The following is a 16635-nucleotide window of genomic DNA, read 5'->3' as shown; positions in this document are numbered from 1 at the left end:
TTCATAAACGTCATTTGTCATAGAAGACGTAGCTTCCTATTGGATAATATCACCGCCATACTTTTTGCCCGGTGACAACAACAAAATACAACCCCACACCCACACATATACAGACGTATGTCTATCCACTTTTGCCTATATTTAGAATTGCATCATTTGTGGCAGTGGGCGTATAATATTTTATATTCCATTTATTTGTATATTTTTTTCTTTGCTGTTTTTTTGCTCTTCCTCTTGTCCACTTGTCAATGATGTATTAAATAATCATTTCATGTATTATTTAGTCATAATTATGTGAAATAATTGTTGTTTTTCATTGTTGTTGTTATTGTTTGCATTTGTTTTTTTTTTTTTTTTTTTGGTGTGTCCGAAAACGTTTAAATGTGCCAAAAGATTTATTGTCTGTCATAAAGATTTAACGTTCCGCAAGTGACACTTCATTTCGGAATGGCCAATAAATTTGTAATTTTTACAACAACAACACCAAGAAAAACAACCCATACACAATTGAACGTCCACACTTTTATTGTCACTTAAAATCTGAGTAAAAATATACATGTCATATCGCAAAAAGGTCATCATTTGGACAAAATTTGTTTTTTTTAAATCTGTATGAAATAATGAATTTTTCAAAATTTCGACCCTTTGTGGGAGAGATAGTGGAATTATTTCAACGTAAAAATCTATATTACGAAATGTCTTGAAAATATGAAGAAACTAGTGACTTGACATAACGCCCAATCGACGAAAAATCGAAAATTCCTTTCGAGTTTAATGACCGCAAGTATTGCCGCAAGTTACCATTGTTTTTGAGCGTTAGGAAAAAAAACTAGAATTTTTATACCCTCAGACATATGGCTACAAAGGGGTATTTATCATTTGATAAGGACAAAACATGACTAGTCGAAATAACGGCCATAGACACTAGGTCTTTTTGAACCAAATCCGTTTCAAGACATTTGGGGTCGATCTAGCGATGTCCATCCGTCCTTCTGTCTGGCTTGCTGGTGCGCAGTATAACTCTCGAAGGGAGTATCCGATGTGATCCCAACTGGGTACATCGTAATATTATTATCAAACTTAGATCGAGTTCGAAGATGGACAATATCGGTAAACTCCTTTTGGTACCTCCCCAAATGTCGAAATTTTCAAAGAAAACATTTTATTGTACAGAAGAGAAAAGATGATCCGATTTTGCTCCAGCTTTGCAAATCCTAATATATCCATCAGTGCTAGGTCAGGTGCGAGAATGGACAATATCGGTGCAAAATTTTGAATAATTATAACTCTTATAAAATGTGATGTATGATGATCGGTCCACTCCTACTGGTACCTCCCCCGCAAAAGGTAGAAATTTTCAAAAAAAAATATTTTCTGCACAGAAAGAAAAACGATAATCCGATTTTGCTCTAACTTTGCAAGTATTAATATATGTACCTCGCCCATATAGGGTCCAAATTTTGAATATTTATAACTCTTATAAAATGTGATGTAAGAGCCCGATTGTCTTCAAAGACAAAGTGTCAAAATTTTGAATATCCTTGAAGCTCACAAAACACGAAATTTAGATCGGATTCCATTCAGACTTGGTACATATCAATATTCCCATCAACACAAGATCTGTTATAAAGATGTAGTAGGGATCGGATCATTTCTTCTGGTACCTCCCATACATAGGTTTCAAAATTTTGAAAAACAAAACGCCCAAAGAAAGCGAAATAAGCATTTAACTCTCTTCCAATTTCACACATACAAACATTTTTGCTAACACAAGACCCGTTGTGAAGATGATATATATCTGCGGACCCCTTCTGGCACCTCGTCCACAAAGGATCACGCCATAACTTCCTAAATATTTCTCTCAACCAGAAACCTGAGATGAATATAGAATTTATGATTTCGCATAAAATTGAATACGAACTTTTGATTTTCTTGTAATTTTTCTCAAACCAGTATTTTTATCTGCATTTGATTAAGTATGAAAATGGAATAGTTCGGTCGACCTGTTTTCTTCCAAGTGATTTAGAAGAATTTCCAAAAGAATTTTAGTTTAATTTAATTCTTTGGTTCCTCTTCTATTGAGCTTACGATCTCTTCACTTGGGTAAAAGAAAAAAAACATTTTGTCATAGGTGTCATTTTATAATTACTCCTGGAGAGAATATCCCAGACAAAAAGCAAGGGAACTGATGTGGATTAATCGCTTTTTCGAAACCTAAGTATTCCCTGCCTTACAACAAAAGTTATTTTAATAAAAACAAATGTTGTTTTAGCTAGCCCCACCTCCATGCTAAATTTCGTGAGGATAGGGCCATAGTTGCGACCGGTAGAGTGATTATAAATTAACATGGATAATGGACAGACGGACGGACGGACATACATAGCTAGAACGACTCAGCTCGGCTAGATAGGAAGATCCATATATAGTTTCCTATGTCGAGACCAATATTTTGAGGTGTTACATAATTTTTGGACCATTGGGTAATTAAGGACTTCTTGAAACTGAATTAATTTTTTTAAGTTTTTTTTTTTCTAGGTATTTGTGTTTGAAATCCGGGGATTTTCAAGGAATTCCTAACAAGGATAAAACATAGGTCTCTATGCAAGGGAAACCTTTCTGACCAAGAAATCAGGGGTATATATGCATTCTAGATCAGCTCAAAAACCAAAATCTACTTAGTGATGTTTATCAGCACGTCTATTGTAATCATGCTAACCTTTGAACGAATTGAAATAGAGCTAAAAGTTTGTACATATGTGTATTATGTCAGTTTGCAGATCAAGGTCGTAGATTGACCATATTATATTTGTTTAAAATTCCGTATATGTAGTTCGTACTTAATTCCATCTCCACTGGCGAAACATTTTTTGTATAGCTCCACGTTTTCCTAAATATTTTATCACGGGATGGTTCACAATTAATTACAATCAAAAACCAGTAAAGAAAGTCCTAAAGCCGGGTGGGGCCGATTTTATGATACCCTACACCACTTTGCTAATTTAGTTGAGCTCCACATAACAATTAAAAGTTTTTATGGGAGAACTCAATCATACACCCAATGATTATAATTATAATTTAAAATTCAAAGGACTAAATATGCCGAAGCATTTGTATCTTTTAAATTCGGACTTGTATTGCCCATTTGGTGCAAAATTAATTTGAAATCAGATAAAGATATATATATTGGAGCTATATCCAAATCGGAACCGATCTCGATAAAATTTGGCAAAGATATTTCTGAGCTGTGTTCGATATATTTCCCTGAATATCGTTGTTACGGAGTGCATATTACGGCTGTGTGTAACAAATATGACAAATCGGATGAACGGTATATATCGGAGCTATAGCTATATCTGAACCGATCTTCAAATTTGACACACTAGCTTCCAGACTCAATTCAGTCGTGAGTGCCAAATTTCATCCCATTTGGGCAAATATTAGATGTTTGGTGCACAATCAAAGGTAAATCAGACGAAGTTATATATGGGAGCTATATCCAAATCTGAACCGATCTCGATAAAATTTAGCAAATGTATTTCTGAGCTGTATTTGATATATTTCCCCAAATATTGTTGTTACAGAGTGCATATTACGGCTGCGGAGGACTAAAATAACAAATCGGATGAACAATATATATGGGAGCTATAGCTATATCTGAACCGATTTCGATCAAATTTAGCATACTTATTTTTAGGCCTAATTTGGATCTATATGCAAAATTCCATACTATTCGGGCTGATATTACACGTTTGGTACACCATAAAAGATAAATCGGACGAAGATATATATGGGAGCTGTATCTAAGTTTTTACCGAGTATCTCCAATTTCAATAGGATTCGTCCTTGGGCCAAACAAATGATTTGTGCAAAATTTCATCTGGATAGTGCAATAAATGCGGACTGTACTTTGTTTACAAAAATACATGGACAGACGGACATACGGACGGACGGACGGACATGCATAAATCGACTCAGAATGTGATTCTATGCAGATCATCAAAAGGAACTATGGGTCTATCTCGTTTCCTTCTGCCTGTTACAAACAAATGCACAAAGACATAATACCCTGACCACCTTGTGGTGTAGGGTATAAAAAAACATTCTCACAGTATATCTATAGGTGAAAATAAATCCCTTGGAACTTACTAAAACTCGTACCAGAAACCCACTGTCTTCCGAAAACATTTCATATCGTTATACAAGGTGAGATGAAAAAAGTGCAACCAACTTCAGACTGCTGTCATTTCTAACCCACTCGTCCAAAAACTGTTAAAATTATTCCGGGGAAACCGGATTATATTGTTTACAAGAGTACAAAAGCATTTTTGTGAGAATTTTCCAGAAAAAGTTATTCGTGATCGAATTCTAGCGTGAAAGTGTGATTTCTTTATATTTGGCTGGAAAACCACAAGTGGCTATCGCTAGAGCATTCCAGCCTTTAAATGTGAATAAATCTTTTGTATCTCGTACCATCGCTCGTTAATGTAGTCCGACGACAAGGAGGTGGGCGGAAAAAAAAACAGCAACATCAGCTGAAATGGTTCGAAAAGTAAAGAAGCGACTTGATCGAAACCCGCGTCGCAGTGGTCGAAAAATGGTTCGTGAGCTAAACATATCGCAATATTCCATTCGGCAAATATTGAAAAAAAAAAATGAGCTCGGGGTAAAGCCATTGAAATTCCACAAGTGCAAGAACTTACACCGCAACAGAAAGAAGATAAACTCAAACAAGTTAAAAAGCATTAAGTTCGGCAGGGCCTCCACCATTTGTAACGAATTTGGAAATTTTTCTAAAATTATAATCCATTGAAAATTCGGTCAAAATCTTAAAAATACCGAATATAGCCGTTATATTAGTGTCTATACGACGTGAACCTACATAGGCATTGTTTGTTATAAGCCATTATCATATTCAAATTCGAAAAATGGAATACACGGTGAATAATGTAGCTAAAATCATCAAAATACCGTATATAGGGAGGTACCGTTATATCGGAGCTATTCGAAGACCTGGACCCGCATAGACAATTTTCTGTCATAGGCTGTAGCATCCATTACGAACTTTAAATACGAGGTACTGATATATGGGGCCTATGCGAAGATCTGGACTCCAAATACGTAATTTGCAACTGCTCCGGTGAATAATGACGCTTAAATCATCAAAATACCGAATATAGGGAGGTACCGTTAAATGGGGGCTATACGAAGACCTGCAAAGACAATCTCCTGTCATGGGCTGTAACACCTGTTACAAACATCAAATACCAAAATTGAAACAATTCCGATGAATATTGTCGCTAAAATCGTCAAATTACCGTATAGAGTGAGGTACCGTTATATTGGAGCTATACGACGACGTAGACCTGCACCGACAATTTTCTGTCTTAAGTTGTAGTGTCTGTCTCGAACTTCAAGTACCAAATTTGAAACAATTCCGGTGAGTAATGTCGCTAAAACCATCAAAATATCGAATATAGGGAGGTATCGTTACATTGGGGCTATATGAAAACGTGGACCTACATGACGCATTTACGAACTTAACCTGCCTACTGGCAAAACAAACATGTGCCTTTTATCTCAATTTGTTCAAAAGATAGCGTAACTACAACAGACAGACGGATAGACAAACAGACAGACATCGACTTAGAATTTTACGCTGGTCAAGAATATATAAGCATTGTTGGGTCCGACATGAGTATTTCGAGGAGTTACAAACAGAATGGCAAAGTTAATATACTCTCCATAGTATGGTGGAGGGTATAAAAAGCTAAAGTGTTGCTTCGCTTGGCCGAAAGTGGTGAACTGCCGAATTTGATTTTCTCCGATGAGAAAACATTCGTTGTCCAGCAGTTTGTAAACAAACAAAATGATCGTGTTTAATTACCAAAGAGGTCGGCTGAAAATGTTCACCTTCAATTGGCCACCAGAACTCAAGCGCCGGCCATGGTGATGGTGTGGGCCGCCGTAACAGCCGCTCTCTGCTCGTATTAATCGACCGTGGCATAAGAATAAATGCCGAAAATTATCGCGGAAATATTCTGGAGGGTGTATTAAAGCCTTGGGCACGCGCGACCCAAGAATGTTTACAAAATGGCCACCAAAATTTCCGGATATCATTCCGTTGGACTATTGTGTCTGGAGTATTTTAGAAAGCAAGGTTGGCAGTAAAAAGTACCAAAGTGTTGATCACCTCAAGTAAGCGGTTTCATTGGCCGTTTGAAGGTCATAATTCGTGCCAAAGGTGATCAATTCGAACAAATCTAAACTTATTCTAAAATTTGATGCTATTTCCGACATTTTTTGCTTTCATTCAATAAAATTAAAAAAAAAAAAAAAATTACACATTATGGCGTTTGACTTTGTTGCAATTTTTTTACACCCTCCACCTTGGGTATATTAACTTTGTCATTCCGTTTGTAACATCCATAAATATTCGTCGTAGACCCCATAAAGTATATATATTCATAATCAGCATAAAATTCTAAGTCTAAGTCTGTCTGTCTGCTGAAATCACGATACAGCCCACATTATTTGACGTAAAGCGCCAAAATTTAGCTGAAAATTGATAGTTGTAGATCATTATGGGTCCCAGTTCGTGCGGCGAGTCATTGAAATTATAGGTCCACGTTTTGGTATAGCCCCCATATAATGGTACCTCCCGATATTCGGTAATTTGATGATTTATGCCACATTTTTTCACGGATTTGTCTAAAAATTGGTATTTGTTGGTCATAATGGGTTCCAGCTCCGGTGGCGAAACATTGCATGTATGGGTTCACGATTTGGTACAGCCCCCATATAACGGTACCTTCCGATATTCGGTAATTTGATGATTTTTGCCACATTTTTTCCCGGATTTGTCTGAAAATTGGTATTTCTAGATCATAATGGGTTGTAGCTACTTTGGCGAAACATCGCATGTGTAGGTCCACGATTTGGTTTAGCCCTCATATAACGGCCTCCCGATATTCGGGAGGTGGAGGGTATTAAAAGTTTGGCCCGGCCGAACTTAATGTTTTTTTACTTGTTTTATCTTGCCCTGTATGTAGTTTGGAGAAACATTTTCTATATAGGTCCACGTTTTCCCAAAGGATATGTAACGGTATTTGGGGGATTTAAGCCACATTTTTTCACGGAATTGTTCCAAACTTGATATTTGATATTCACAATACATTTCAACAACCCAAAAAAAATTAAAGTTAAATATTTGGAATATATACATGTATATACATTTCGAAGGGTGTCCGGCCTCTTGGGCCGCCACCCTTCTATGTCCGTAAGCTAGGTGTATATATGTCATCAAATCGGCTGATATCTTATAACTTATTAAATTTGAATTTTCCATTTTTCAGAGTCTCCTCAATCTGGCCGTTTACCGGCTAATCAAATTTTATTTTGAATTCTCTCCGAATCTAGTTTTTCAATTTCTATTGCTGTTAAAATGGAAAATAAATTTTTCCATTTCGTTTGGAAAGGCAATAAATCTGCCCGCCACAAGACAATCTAATTGATATTGAAATATTTTTTATTTTGGAAATTAATGTGACATTTTGTTATGGGGTTATAAATTTTTCTTTTAAAGTCTTTCATCTTTTGTGTTTTTAATGCTAATTGTATCTGTCATAACATTTAGGGGTCGGTTTGCCGAAATTCTTTTGAACATGGTGACGTATGATTGCTGTGGAGGTGTTGCTAACACATACGCAAAAAGAAGATGAATCTTGGACATCTGCTGGATCACTTTATGGACCCCACCCCTCTTCTATGGCCGTAATAAAAATCTGAACCAAATAATTTCTCAATATTCATTTGTAATAATTGAATAGAGGGGAGAGAGAGAGAGAGCAGAATGTCCCTCTGCCAGCCCTGACTTCATGTGCTCCATGCTGGCGTCATTCTGCCTGATTTAGAATGACTTGCTTGCCGCAAAGAAACAACATTTTAACGCTTATCAAAGGGAATCCGGAGTGAATCATTAAAAACCCATAAAACTTAATTTTCCAAATGAAACAAAACAAAAAATAATATTTCCGGCTGTTTGGTAATTATGCTGACATAAACAGCCGCATACATAATAATATATATGTGTGTGTATGTTTATGGGGATTACAACAACAAAATAGTTTCAATAAAGGCAATAAAAACAGAAGAAGAATTATTTTTTTCTTTTTTTTGGTTTTTTTTTTTTTTTTGTTTAAAAAAAATACTTACCGAGTTAATGGTAGCCATGATGACGACGGAAGTGACGAGGACGAGGATAAGGGAATCGGTGTTGGATTTGTACGGGCAACTACTACAACACTAACACGCTGATGATGACGATGGCTATGGAGGTGTTGGTGGTAGTGGTAGTGGTGGTGGTGTTAGCAATGGACGATAGCGATGACGATGATGATTCTGATACTGACTGAGATTTTTTAATGCTGATGATTTGTTCTTTTAGTTTTTCCTGGTTTTTGTTTCTTGTTTTTTTTTTCTGTTTTGGCTGGGACTATGGCTGTCGGTGTCTTTCGTCGATGATTTATAATTTTTTTTTTTTTTTGACTATCAGTTTGTTTTTTTGTTGTTGCTGCGCTTTGCTTGATTTATTTTTCTGGCTTTTTTCCTGGCGTTTTTCATTAATATGGCTGATGATTTGATTTGATTTTGCTCTGTGGTGTTGGTGGTCTGTGGCTCAAAAAGCGGGAATTTCTAATAATTCGTTTGTTTTTTCAAATTTGGTGGTGGTGGTTGTGGGGGAACAAGCGGTTTTGTTTGGTTTTTTTAGACAATTTTCTTTTGTTGCTGTGATTCTGGCTGTTCTGATCGCTGATGACTGATAACTTGGCCAAGACAGAGCCTAAGTTTGTGGCTGTTGTTGTGGTTCTTTTGTAGGTGGTGGTGGTTATTGTGGTAATGGCGGTCGTGGTTGTGGTGGTGGTAATGGAACTTGTGATGATGCTGATGATAATGGTGGCTATGTCGGTGTTGGTGGTTGTGGTGGCTGAGGGGGGCGACAACGACAACAACAACATAAATCATAAAATCTGCAAAAATGAATAATAAAAAAAGAAGAGAAAATAATTAAATGAAACATAATCAGAATTTATGACTTAAAAAAATTTAACACAGAGGATTAAATTAAGGTTAATGCAAAAATATAATTAATTTTATATTTTGGAAATAAAAATTTAATTTTTTTTTTCTTATATTTTTGTGCATACATATTTTATTAATTAATTAACTAATTATTTTTTTTTTGTTATTTACATAAATAAAAAAGAAATATTATATTTAATTATATTTTTAAAATGTATATTTTTTTATAAAGCCTATAAAGATCGTATATCATAGAAAGGAATACACATTTATGGGTTGCTTATAGAAGGTACCATATTTCAGCCTCCTTCTCTTCTTCATCGTATCTGATATTCACAAAAATATCTTATCCCATATAATAAAAAAATAGAATATAACACAAAATCCCACAATAATTTCCCAAATCAAATACCAACAAGTAAAAAAGCAGTAAGTTCGGCCGGGCCGAAATTTTAATACCCTCCAACATTTGGAATGAATTAGAAAATTTTCAAAAAAAAAAAAAAAAATAAATAAATAAAATTTATTAAATTCTTTTAAAATCTTTAAAATATCTAGTATAGGATGGTGCCGATATATGGGGGATATACGATATTGTGGACGTATAAAGACAAATCTATGTCTGGGTGTAAAGTACTCACAAGGAACTCCTTGTGTGGATTTTCAGATAATTCAATTGGAAAAAGTGGCTAAAATCATCAAAATACCGAATATAGGGGAGTACCGTTATATGGGGGATATACGATAGTGTGGACCCATATAGACAATTCCGTTCAAGAGGGTACAGAGCTCACAAAGAACTCCGTGTGTGGATTTTCAGACAATACGATTGGAAAATGTGGCTAAAATCATCAAAATACCTAATATCGCGGGGTACCGTTATATAGGAGCTATACGTTATCGTCAACCTATATAGAGAATTCTCTGTCGGGGGGTAAAGGGCTCACAAACAACCCCTCGTGTACAAAGAACCCCTTGTGACCATTCCGTTGAAAAATGTGGGTAAAAAAATACGGAATATCGGGGGTACCGTTGTATGGTGGCTATACGATATCGTGGACCTATATAGATAATTCTCTGCCGAGGTATAAAGTACCCACGAGGAACTCCTTGTGTGGATTTTCAGACAATTCGGTTGAAAAATGTGGGTAAAATCATCAAAATACCGAATATCGGGGGGTACCGTTATATGGGGGATGTACGATATCGTGGACCTGTATAGAAAATTCTCTCTCAGGATGTAAAGTACTCGCAAGGAACTACTTGTGTAGATTTTAAGACAATTCCATTGAAAATGTGGCTAACATCATCAAAATACCGAATATCGGGGGGTACCGTTATATGGGGGCTATACGATATATAGACAATTCTTTTTGAGGGGGTAAAATGCCCACAAGGGACTCCTTTTGTTTAATTTCAGACAATTCCTTTGAAAAATGTGGCTAAAATCAACAAAATACCGAATACCGTTATATGGGGGCTATACAATATCGTGGACCGATATAGCCCATCTTCAAACTTGACCTGCCTGCAGACAAAAGAGAGATCTGTGCAAAATTTTCCTATCTTAGTTCGTTTAGACTGTAGCGTGATTACAACAGACGGACGGACAGGGCTAAATCGAAAAAATCTCCAATCACGGTAAGTCTACGCAATTTAATCTTCCGAACTATTTGAGAAACAGACGGTGGTTTTACCCTACAACAACAACGACTTTTATGCAAAGGTACTGGAAAAAAAATCTGTAAGAAAGTCCTTTAAAATATTCATTCAGTTCAAAAGGCAGCCAGACGGTTTTAGACACTTTGGACCAAATCCGTTTTAGGATATTTGGAGTCGCTCTAGCGATGTCCGTCCATCCATCAGTCTGGCTGGTGCTCCCGATAACTCTGAAGGAACTATCCGATTTGGTCTTTACTTGGCGCATCGTAATATTATTATCAAACTTAGACCGAGTTCGGAGAGTGCCAATATCGGTCCACTCCTTCTTGTACCTCCCTAAAAAAAGTTCGAAATTTCAATAAAACAAATATTTTACTGCATGGAAAGAGAAAGAATAATCCGATTTTGCTCCAATGTTGAAAATCATCAGTGTTAGATCAGATGCGAAAATGGACAATTTCGGTAAACTCCGTCAAGTACCTCCCCCACAAATGGTCAAAATTTGGAAAAATTATAACTCTTATAAAATGCGATGTAAGAGTCCGATTGTCTTCAAATTACACACATCACAATACTTTTAGTAACCCAAAATCTGGTGTGAAGATGGAATACGTCGGTCCTCCTTTCCTAGTACCTCCCCCACACATTTTGAATACTCATAAAGCTCATAAAATACGAAGTTAAGATGCGATTCCATTCAGATTTGGCACATCTCAATATTTCTATCAACACAAAATTTGTTATAAAGATGGTAAAGATCGGACCTCTCCTTCTGGTACCTCCCCCACAAAGGATTCAAATTTTAAATAACCAAAACTATCATAACATCCGAAAGAAGCATCCAGTTCTCTTCAAAATACACCCGTCAAAATATTTTTATTAACCCAATGTCTGGTATGAAGATGAGATATATCGGACAACTACTTCTTGTACCTCCCCCCCAAAGGGTCAACATTTTGAGTACCCATGAAGCTTATAAAACGCGAAAATAAGATACGATTCCTTTCATACATGGTAGATCTCAATATTTTTATCAACACAAGAGTTGTTATAAAGATGGTAGAGATCGGACAATTTCTTCTCAAAAATTTGCACATATCTCCTATGAAATATAGGAAGCAGTCGCTATACATCAAATCTGGCAAATTGTAATATTTAAAAATTGGCTCGTGACCTGAACATATCGCAATATTCCTTTCAGCAAATATTGAAAAATTAGCTCGGGGTAAAGCCACTGAAATTCCAAAAAGCAAGAACTTACACCATAACAGAAAGAAAATAGACTCAAAAGAGATAGAGTTGCTTCGCTTAGCCGAAAGTGGTGAACTGCAGAGTTTGGTTTTCTCCGATGAGAAAACATTCGTTGCCCAGCAGTTTGCAAACAAACAAAATGATCGTGTTTACTTGCCAAAGAGGTCAACTGAAAATGTGCACCTTCGGTTGGCCACCTGAACTCAAAGGACGACCATGGTGATGGTGTGGGCTGCCATAACAGCCGGTGGTCACCATCACCATCAGCACCATCGCATTCAGCACGCACCACCCTAGAATGGTTACAAAATGAAGTTCCTCGCTTCATTTCCACAATGATTACCAAAATCTCCTGTTACCAACCCGTTGGACTATTGTGTCTGGAGCATTTTGGAAAGCAAGGTTGGCACTAAAAAATACCACCGAGTCAATCACCTCAAGCAAGCGCTTCGCTGGGAATGAGCCAAAATACCGCAGATCAACATTCGGGCAGCGTGTGACGGTTTCATTGGCCGTTTGAAGGCCATAATTCGTGCGAAAGGGGAACAAATCTAACCTTATTCTAAAATTTGATGCTATTTCCGATATTTTTTGCTTTCATTCAATAAAATTGAAAAAAGATTAAAAATCAAAAAAAAAAATTGTTGCAGTTTTTTTATTTCACCCTGTATATCTATGAATGTTTCCGCATGTTTATATGAAAAAAAAACACCCGCATAAACCACCGATTTTTTTGTGTACGACAATGATGAATTATACGGCATATATTCTCTACACACATACATATATATATTAAAAATACAGACACACAGAAAACGACAATAACGTCTTGCGGACAAATGAAAATGTCTGTGAAAAAATATATTTAAATAATTTAATATCAACGCCAACAATTCACAGAGAACTATTTCACATTAATAACATTGAATATTAACAATTGGCCTTCAAGCCTTTAAATAAGCCTCTCTTAGCTGATAAATTATTTTCATCTAATACCCGATATTCCAGATGTAATAAGAAACTCTAAAAAAAAACTAAAATTAAAAATTTTGGCCTACTTTGCAATTCCAAAAATCGGCAAGTGATCGCCCGTAAAACTACTCCAAACACCATATCCATTTTAGAATAATATTTTGAAGTATTTTCTAACAAAATTGCCAATACATTTTATTGTAAGATCCATCTTTTTGTTGTAGTTAAACGTGTTTTCAACAAAACCTCATTTTAAACATTTAGAAAATTTGAACACGGTTTCGTATACATAATTTCTTTATCTGTCAATACTCATACGCCACAATATCCAAATAGAAATGGAATTCTTATTGTCAGTCGATAACCAATTTAAAATACCATTTTACTATGTTCCACTCTCGCACATTACTTCTCAGAATTGCTCAGACACACATACACACACACACATACATCCCATAATAAAAATGAAATGAATGGACGAGAATATTCAGAATTGCCAACAGCTGAGGCGCCTGTCATGCTAGCCGTCTAAAGTTTGCTGTCTTACAATTCGTATTATTTTATTGGGTTTAGATAGTTTGCGTTGCTATCGTTTTGTTTTTCTTGTGAACTATTTAATAGGGAATACAGAATAAGGCATGAACACGACAAATTTATAAGCAAAAAAAATCATTAATAATTATTTTGCAATAATGGGACGATGTCCAGAATTCCAAGAAATCAGATTGGTAATGTCTTGTACTTCTGGGGTTTACAATAAAATGAAAGAAATTTTCTACGCAATTTTTTCTATTTCTGCCGAACAAATGTTAAAAAAAATTCTCATTCATTTAAAAGCCCTCTGTCGTATTGCTATGATAAAGAAAAACCAGCTATAGAAAAACCTCAGCAAATGTTCGATTATTAAAATATATTTTGATTTCTGTTACGGTTATTCAAATTGTTAACCCTCTATGGAGCAGGTTCCGAAAGAATGGGTCAATATTATCCATTTTGTATCGGACTTAAATAAATATCATATATATATATATATATATATATATATATATATATATATATATATATATATATATATATATATATATATATATATATATATATATATATATATATATATATATATATATTTTTTTTTTTTTTTTTTTTTTTTTTCATAAAGTGAAGGATGTAACCAATATAGCCCAAACCTGTCACATCGCAATATATATATATATATATATATATATATATATATATATATATATATATATATATATATATATATATTGCGATGTGACAGGTTTGGGCTATATTGGTTACATCCTTCACTTTATGTCAAATATGTTAGGAAATGTTAAAATATGCGTGAGGTGACAGACATAGTCGACCGAAGTATTCAATTTTCCTACTTCTGTAATAAAGATTCTGATAGATATTGGTATATGCAGAATTACAAGAAAATCGAACATTTATATCCACTTTTATGCAAAATCATAAATTCGATATTCAGCCCAGGTTTCTGGTTGAGAGAAATATTCAGCTATAGCAAGTTGTAAAGATTCACTGACATGTTTCGCAAGTTACGACAGATATGTAGGGTTGCCCATATTCGACGGACCTTTGGGCGCTTTGGGTCCATTCCAATCGATGAGGCTTGTCCGCAGGCAACATTCTTTGCGTCAATTGAATTTTGTACGGCAACAAATGCAAATCAATGCGAATAATCCGTTGTAAAGTGGACCGAGCCATGCCCAACTTCAGAGAACGGCGTTTTTGGGATGTTCTTGGGGACCTCTCAACACTGGCTCGTACGGCAGCGATATTCTCGGCCGATCGCCTTGGTCGACTTTTATATGGCCTCTTCGGATTAGAAAGAGCCTTACCAGTCGAAAATTTTTCGTATAAACGCTCAATGGTGTTCTTAGAAGGCACACTTCTCACATTTTTTAATGTTTTAAAAGCACGTTGAGTTTTCACAATTGACTTCTTCTGTTGAATGTAAATTTCAACTATTTCGGAGCGCTCGCGTGGCGTGTATTGGTTCATGGTAAAAATCTGCTTGGACTGACGCTTCAAACGCGGTATGTCATTAAGCGATGTGACATCTCTGTCAAAAGTTATGGCGTTGCCAGATGGGTCCGTCGAATATGGGCAACCCTGTATATTTAATCTTCACAACAGACTTTGCGTTACCTTTTGTGGGGGAAGTACGAGAAGAAATGGTCAGATCTATACTATCTTCATAACAGATCTTGTGTTAAAAGAAGTATTGAGATGTACCAAGTCTGAATAGGATCGGATGTTTATTTCCCGCTTTATGAGCTTCATGGAAAAAAATTTTGACTCTTTGTGGGGGAAGTACCAGAAGGAGTGGACCGATATATTTCATCTTCACAGCAGATCTTGTGTTAGTAGAATTCATGGGATGTATAAAATTTGAAGAGAACCGGATGCTAACTTCGGATTTTATTATCGTTTTTTGTTATTCAAATTTTTGACCTTTGTGGGGAAGTTACTAGAAGGAATGGTGCGATATCTTCCATTTTTAAAACAGATCCTGTGTTGATAGAAATATTCAGATGTACTAAGTCTAAATGGAATCTGGTATTAGCTTATTATGTGCCTAATGGATATTTAAAACATCGACTTTTTGTGGGGGAGGTACTTGATAGAGTGAATCCTTATTGTCTATTTTCGCACCTGAACTAGCACTGACGTAAATATAAGGATATGCAAAGTTGAAGCCAGAAAGAGTGGACCGATGTGTTTCATCATAAAACCAAACCTTGGCTTAAGAAAATTATTGGGATGTGTGAAATTTGAAGACAATTGGACTTCAAAAAAATCAAAATTTTGACCCTTTGTGGAGGGGGTACTTGATGGAGTGAACCGATATTGTCCTGATTTTTGCACCTGACCTAGCACTGACGCAAATATTAGGATTTGCAAAGTTGGAGTAAAATCGGATTGTCGTTTCTCTTTCCGTGCCGAAAATACATTTTTTTTAAAAATTTCGACCTTTTGTGGGGCATGTACCAGAAGGAGTAGACAGATATATTCCAACTGAACACCAGACTTCGGGTTAAAAAAAAAATATGGGGATTTGTGAAATTTGAAGACAATCGAACCATTACATCACATTTTATAAAAGTTGAAATTATTCAAAATTTTGACCCTTTGTGGGGGAGATACTTGATAAAGTGAACCGATATTGTCCATTTTCGCATCATACTAAACACTGATGCAAATATTAAGATTTGGCAAGTTAGAGCAAAATCGGATTATAGTTTATATCTTTGTGCAATAAAATATTTGTTTTGAAAACTTTGACCCTGTGTGGGGGAGCTACCAGAAGGAGTGGACCGATATTGTCTATCTCAGAACTCGATCTAAGTTTGATAATAATATTACGATGTACCAAGTTTCGACCAAATCGGATACGATCGTCGAGAGTTATCGTGCGAAACTGCCAGACAGACGAACATCGCTAGATCGACTCCAAATGTCCAAAAACGGATTTGGAACAAAGAGGCCTAGGGTCTAAAATCGTTATTTCGATTCGGCACGTTTTGGACATATCAAATGATATATACCCCACCCTCTCTGGCCATATGGCTGAGTGCATAAACCGCATATTGTGACACATATTTAGTTGTAGTTATAAATCCTAACATTGCTAGTTTTACAACGATG

The 16635-nt window shown here is 35.8% G+C and overlaps 1 protein-coding gene across 3 annotated transcripts in view; it reads right to left on the bottom strand.

The window, feature by feature from the left end:
- LOC101899089 (homeobox protein 5) overlaps nt 1-8536 on the bottom strand; it is a 68891-nt gene extending 60355 nt beyond the window's left edge. For all 3 annotated transcript variants that reach the window (XR_009341680.1, XM_059119006.1, XM_059119012.1), the window contains exon 1: nt 8212-8536. Coding sequence is in view for 2 of the 3 variants with exons in the window: in XM_059119006.1 (XP_058974989.1) it covers nt 8212-8229 (18 nt within the window). In the remaining variant the exon portion in view is untranslated. The remainder of the gene's footprint in view (nt 1-8211) is intronic.
- Nucleotides 8537-16635: the final 8099 nt, after the last annotated feature.

The sequence above is a fragment of the Musca domestica genome, unplaced genomic scaffold, assembly GCF_030504385.1.
Source record: "Musca domestica strain aabys unplaced genomic scaffold, Musca_domestica.polishedcontigs.V.1.1 1, whole genome shotgun sequence".
In the NCBI taxonomy this organism is placed as follows: Eukaryota; Metazoa; Arthropoda; class Insecta; order Diptera; family Muscidae; genus Musca; species Musca domestica.
The sequence above is the reverse complement of the archived record's forward strand: the minus strand, read 5'-3'. Positions and strand labels throughout refer to the sequence as shown.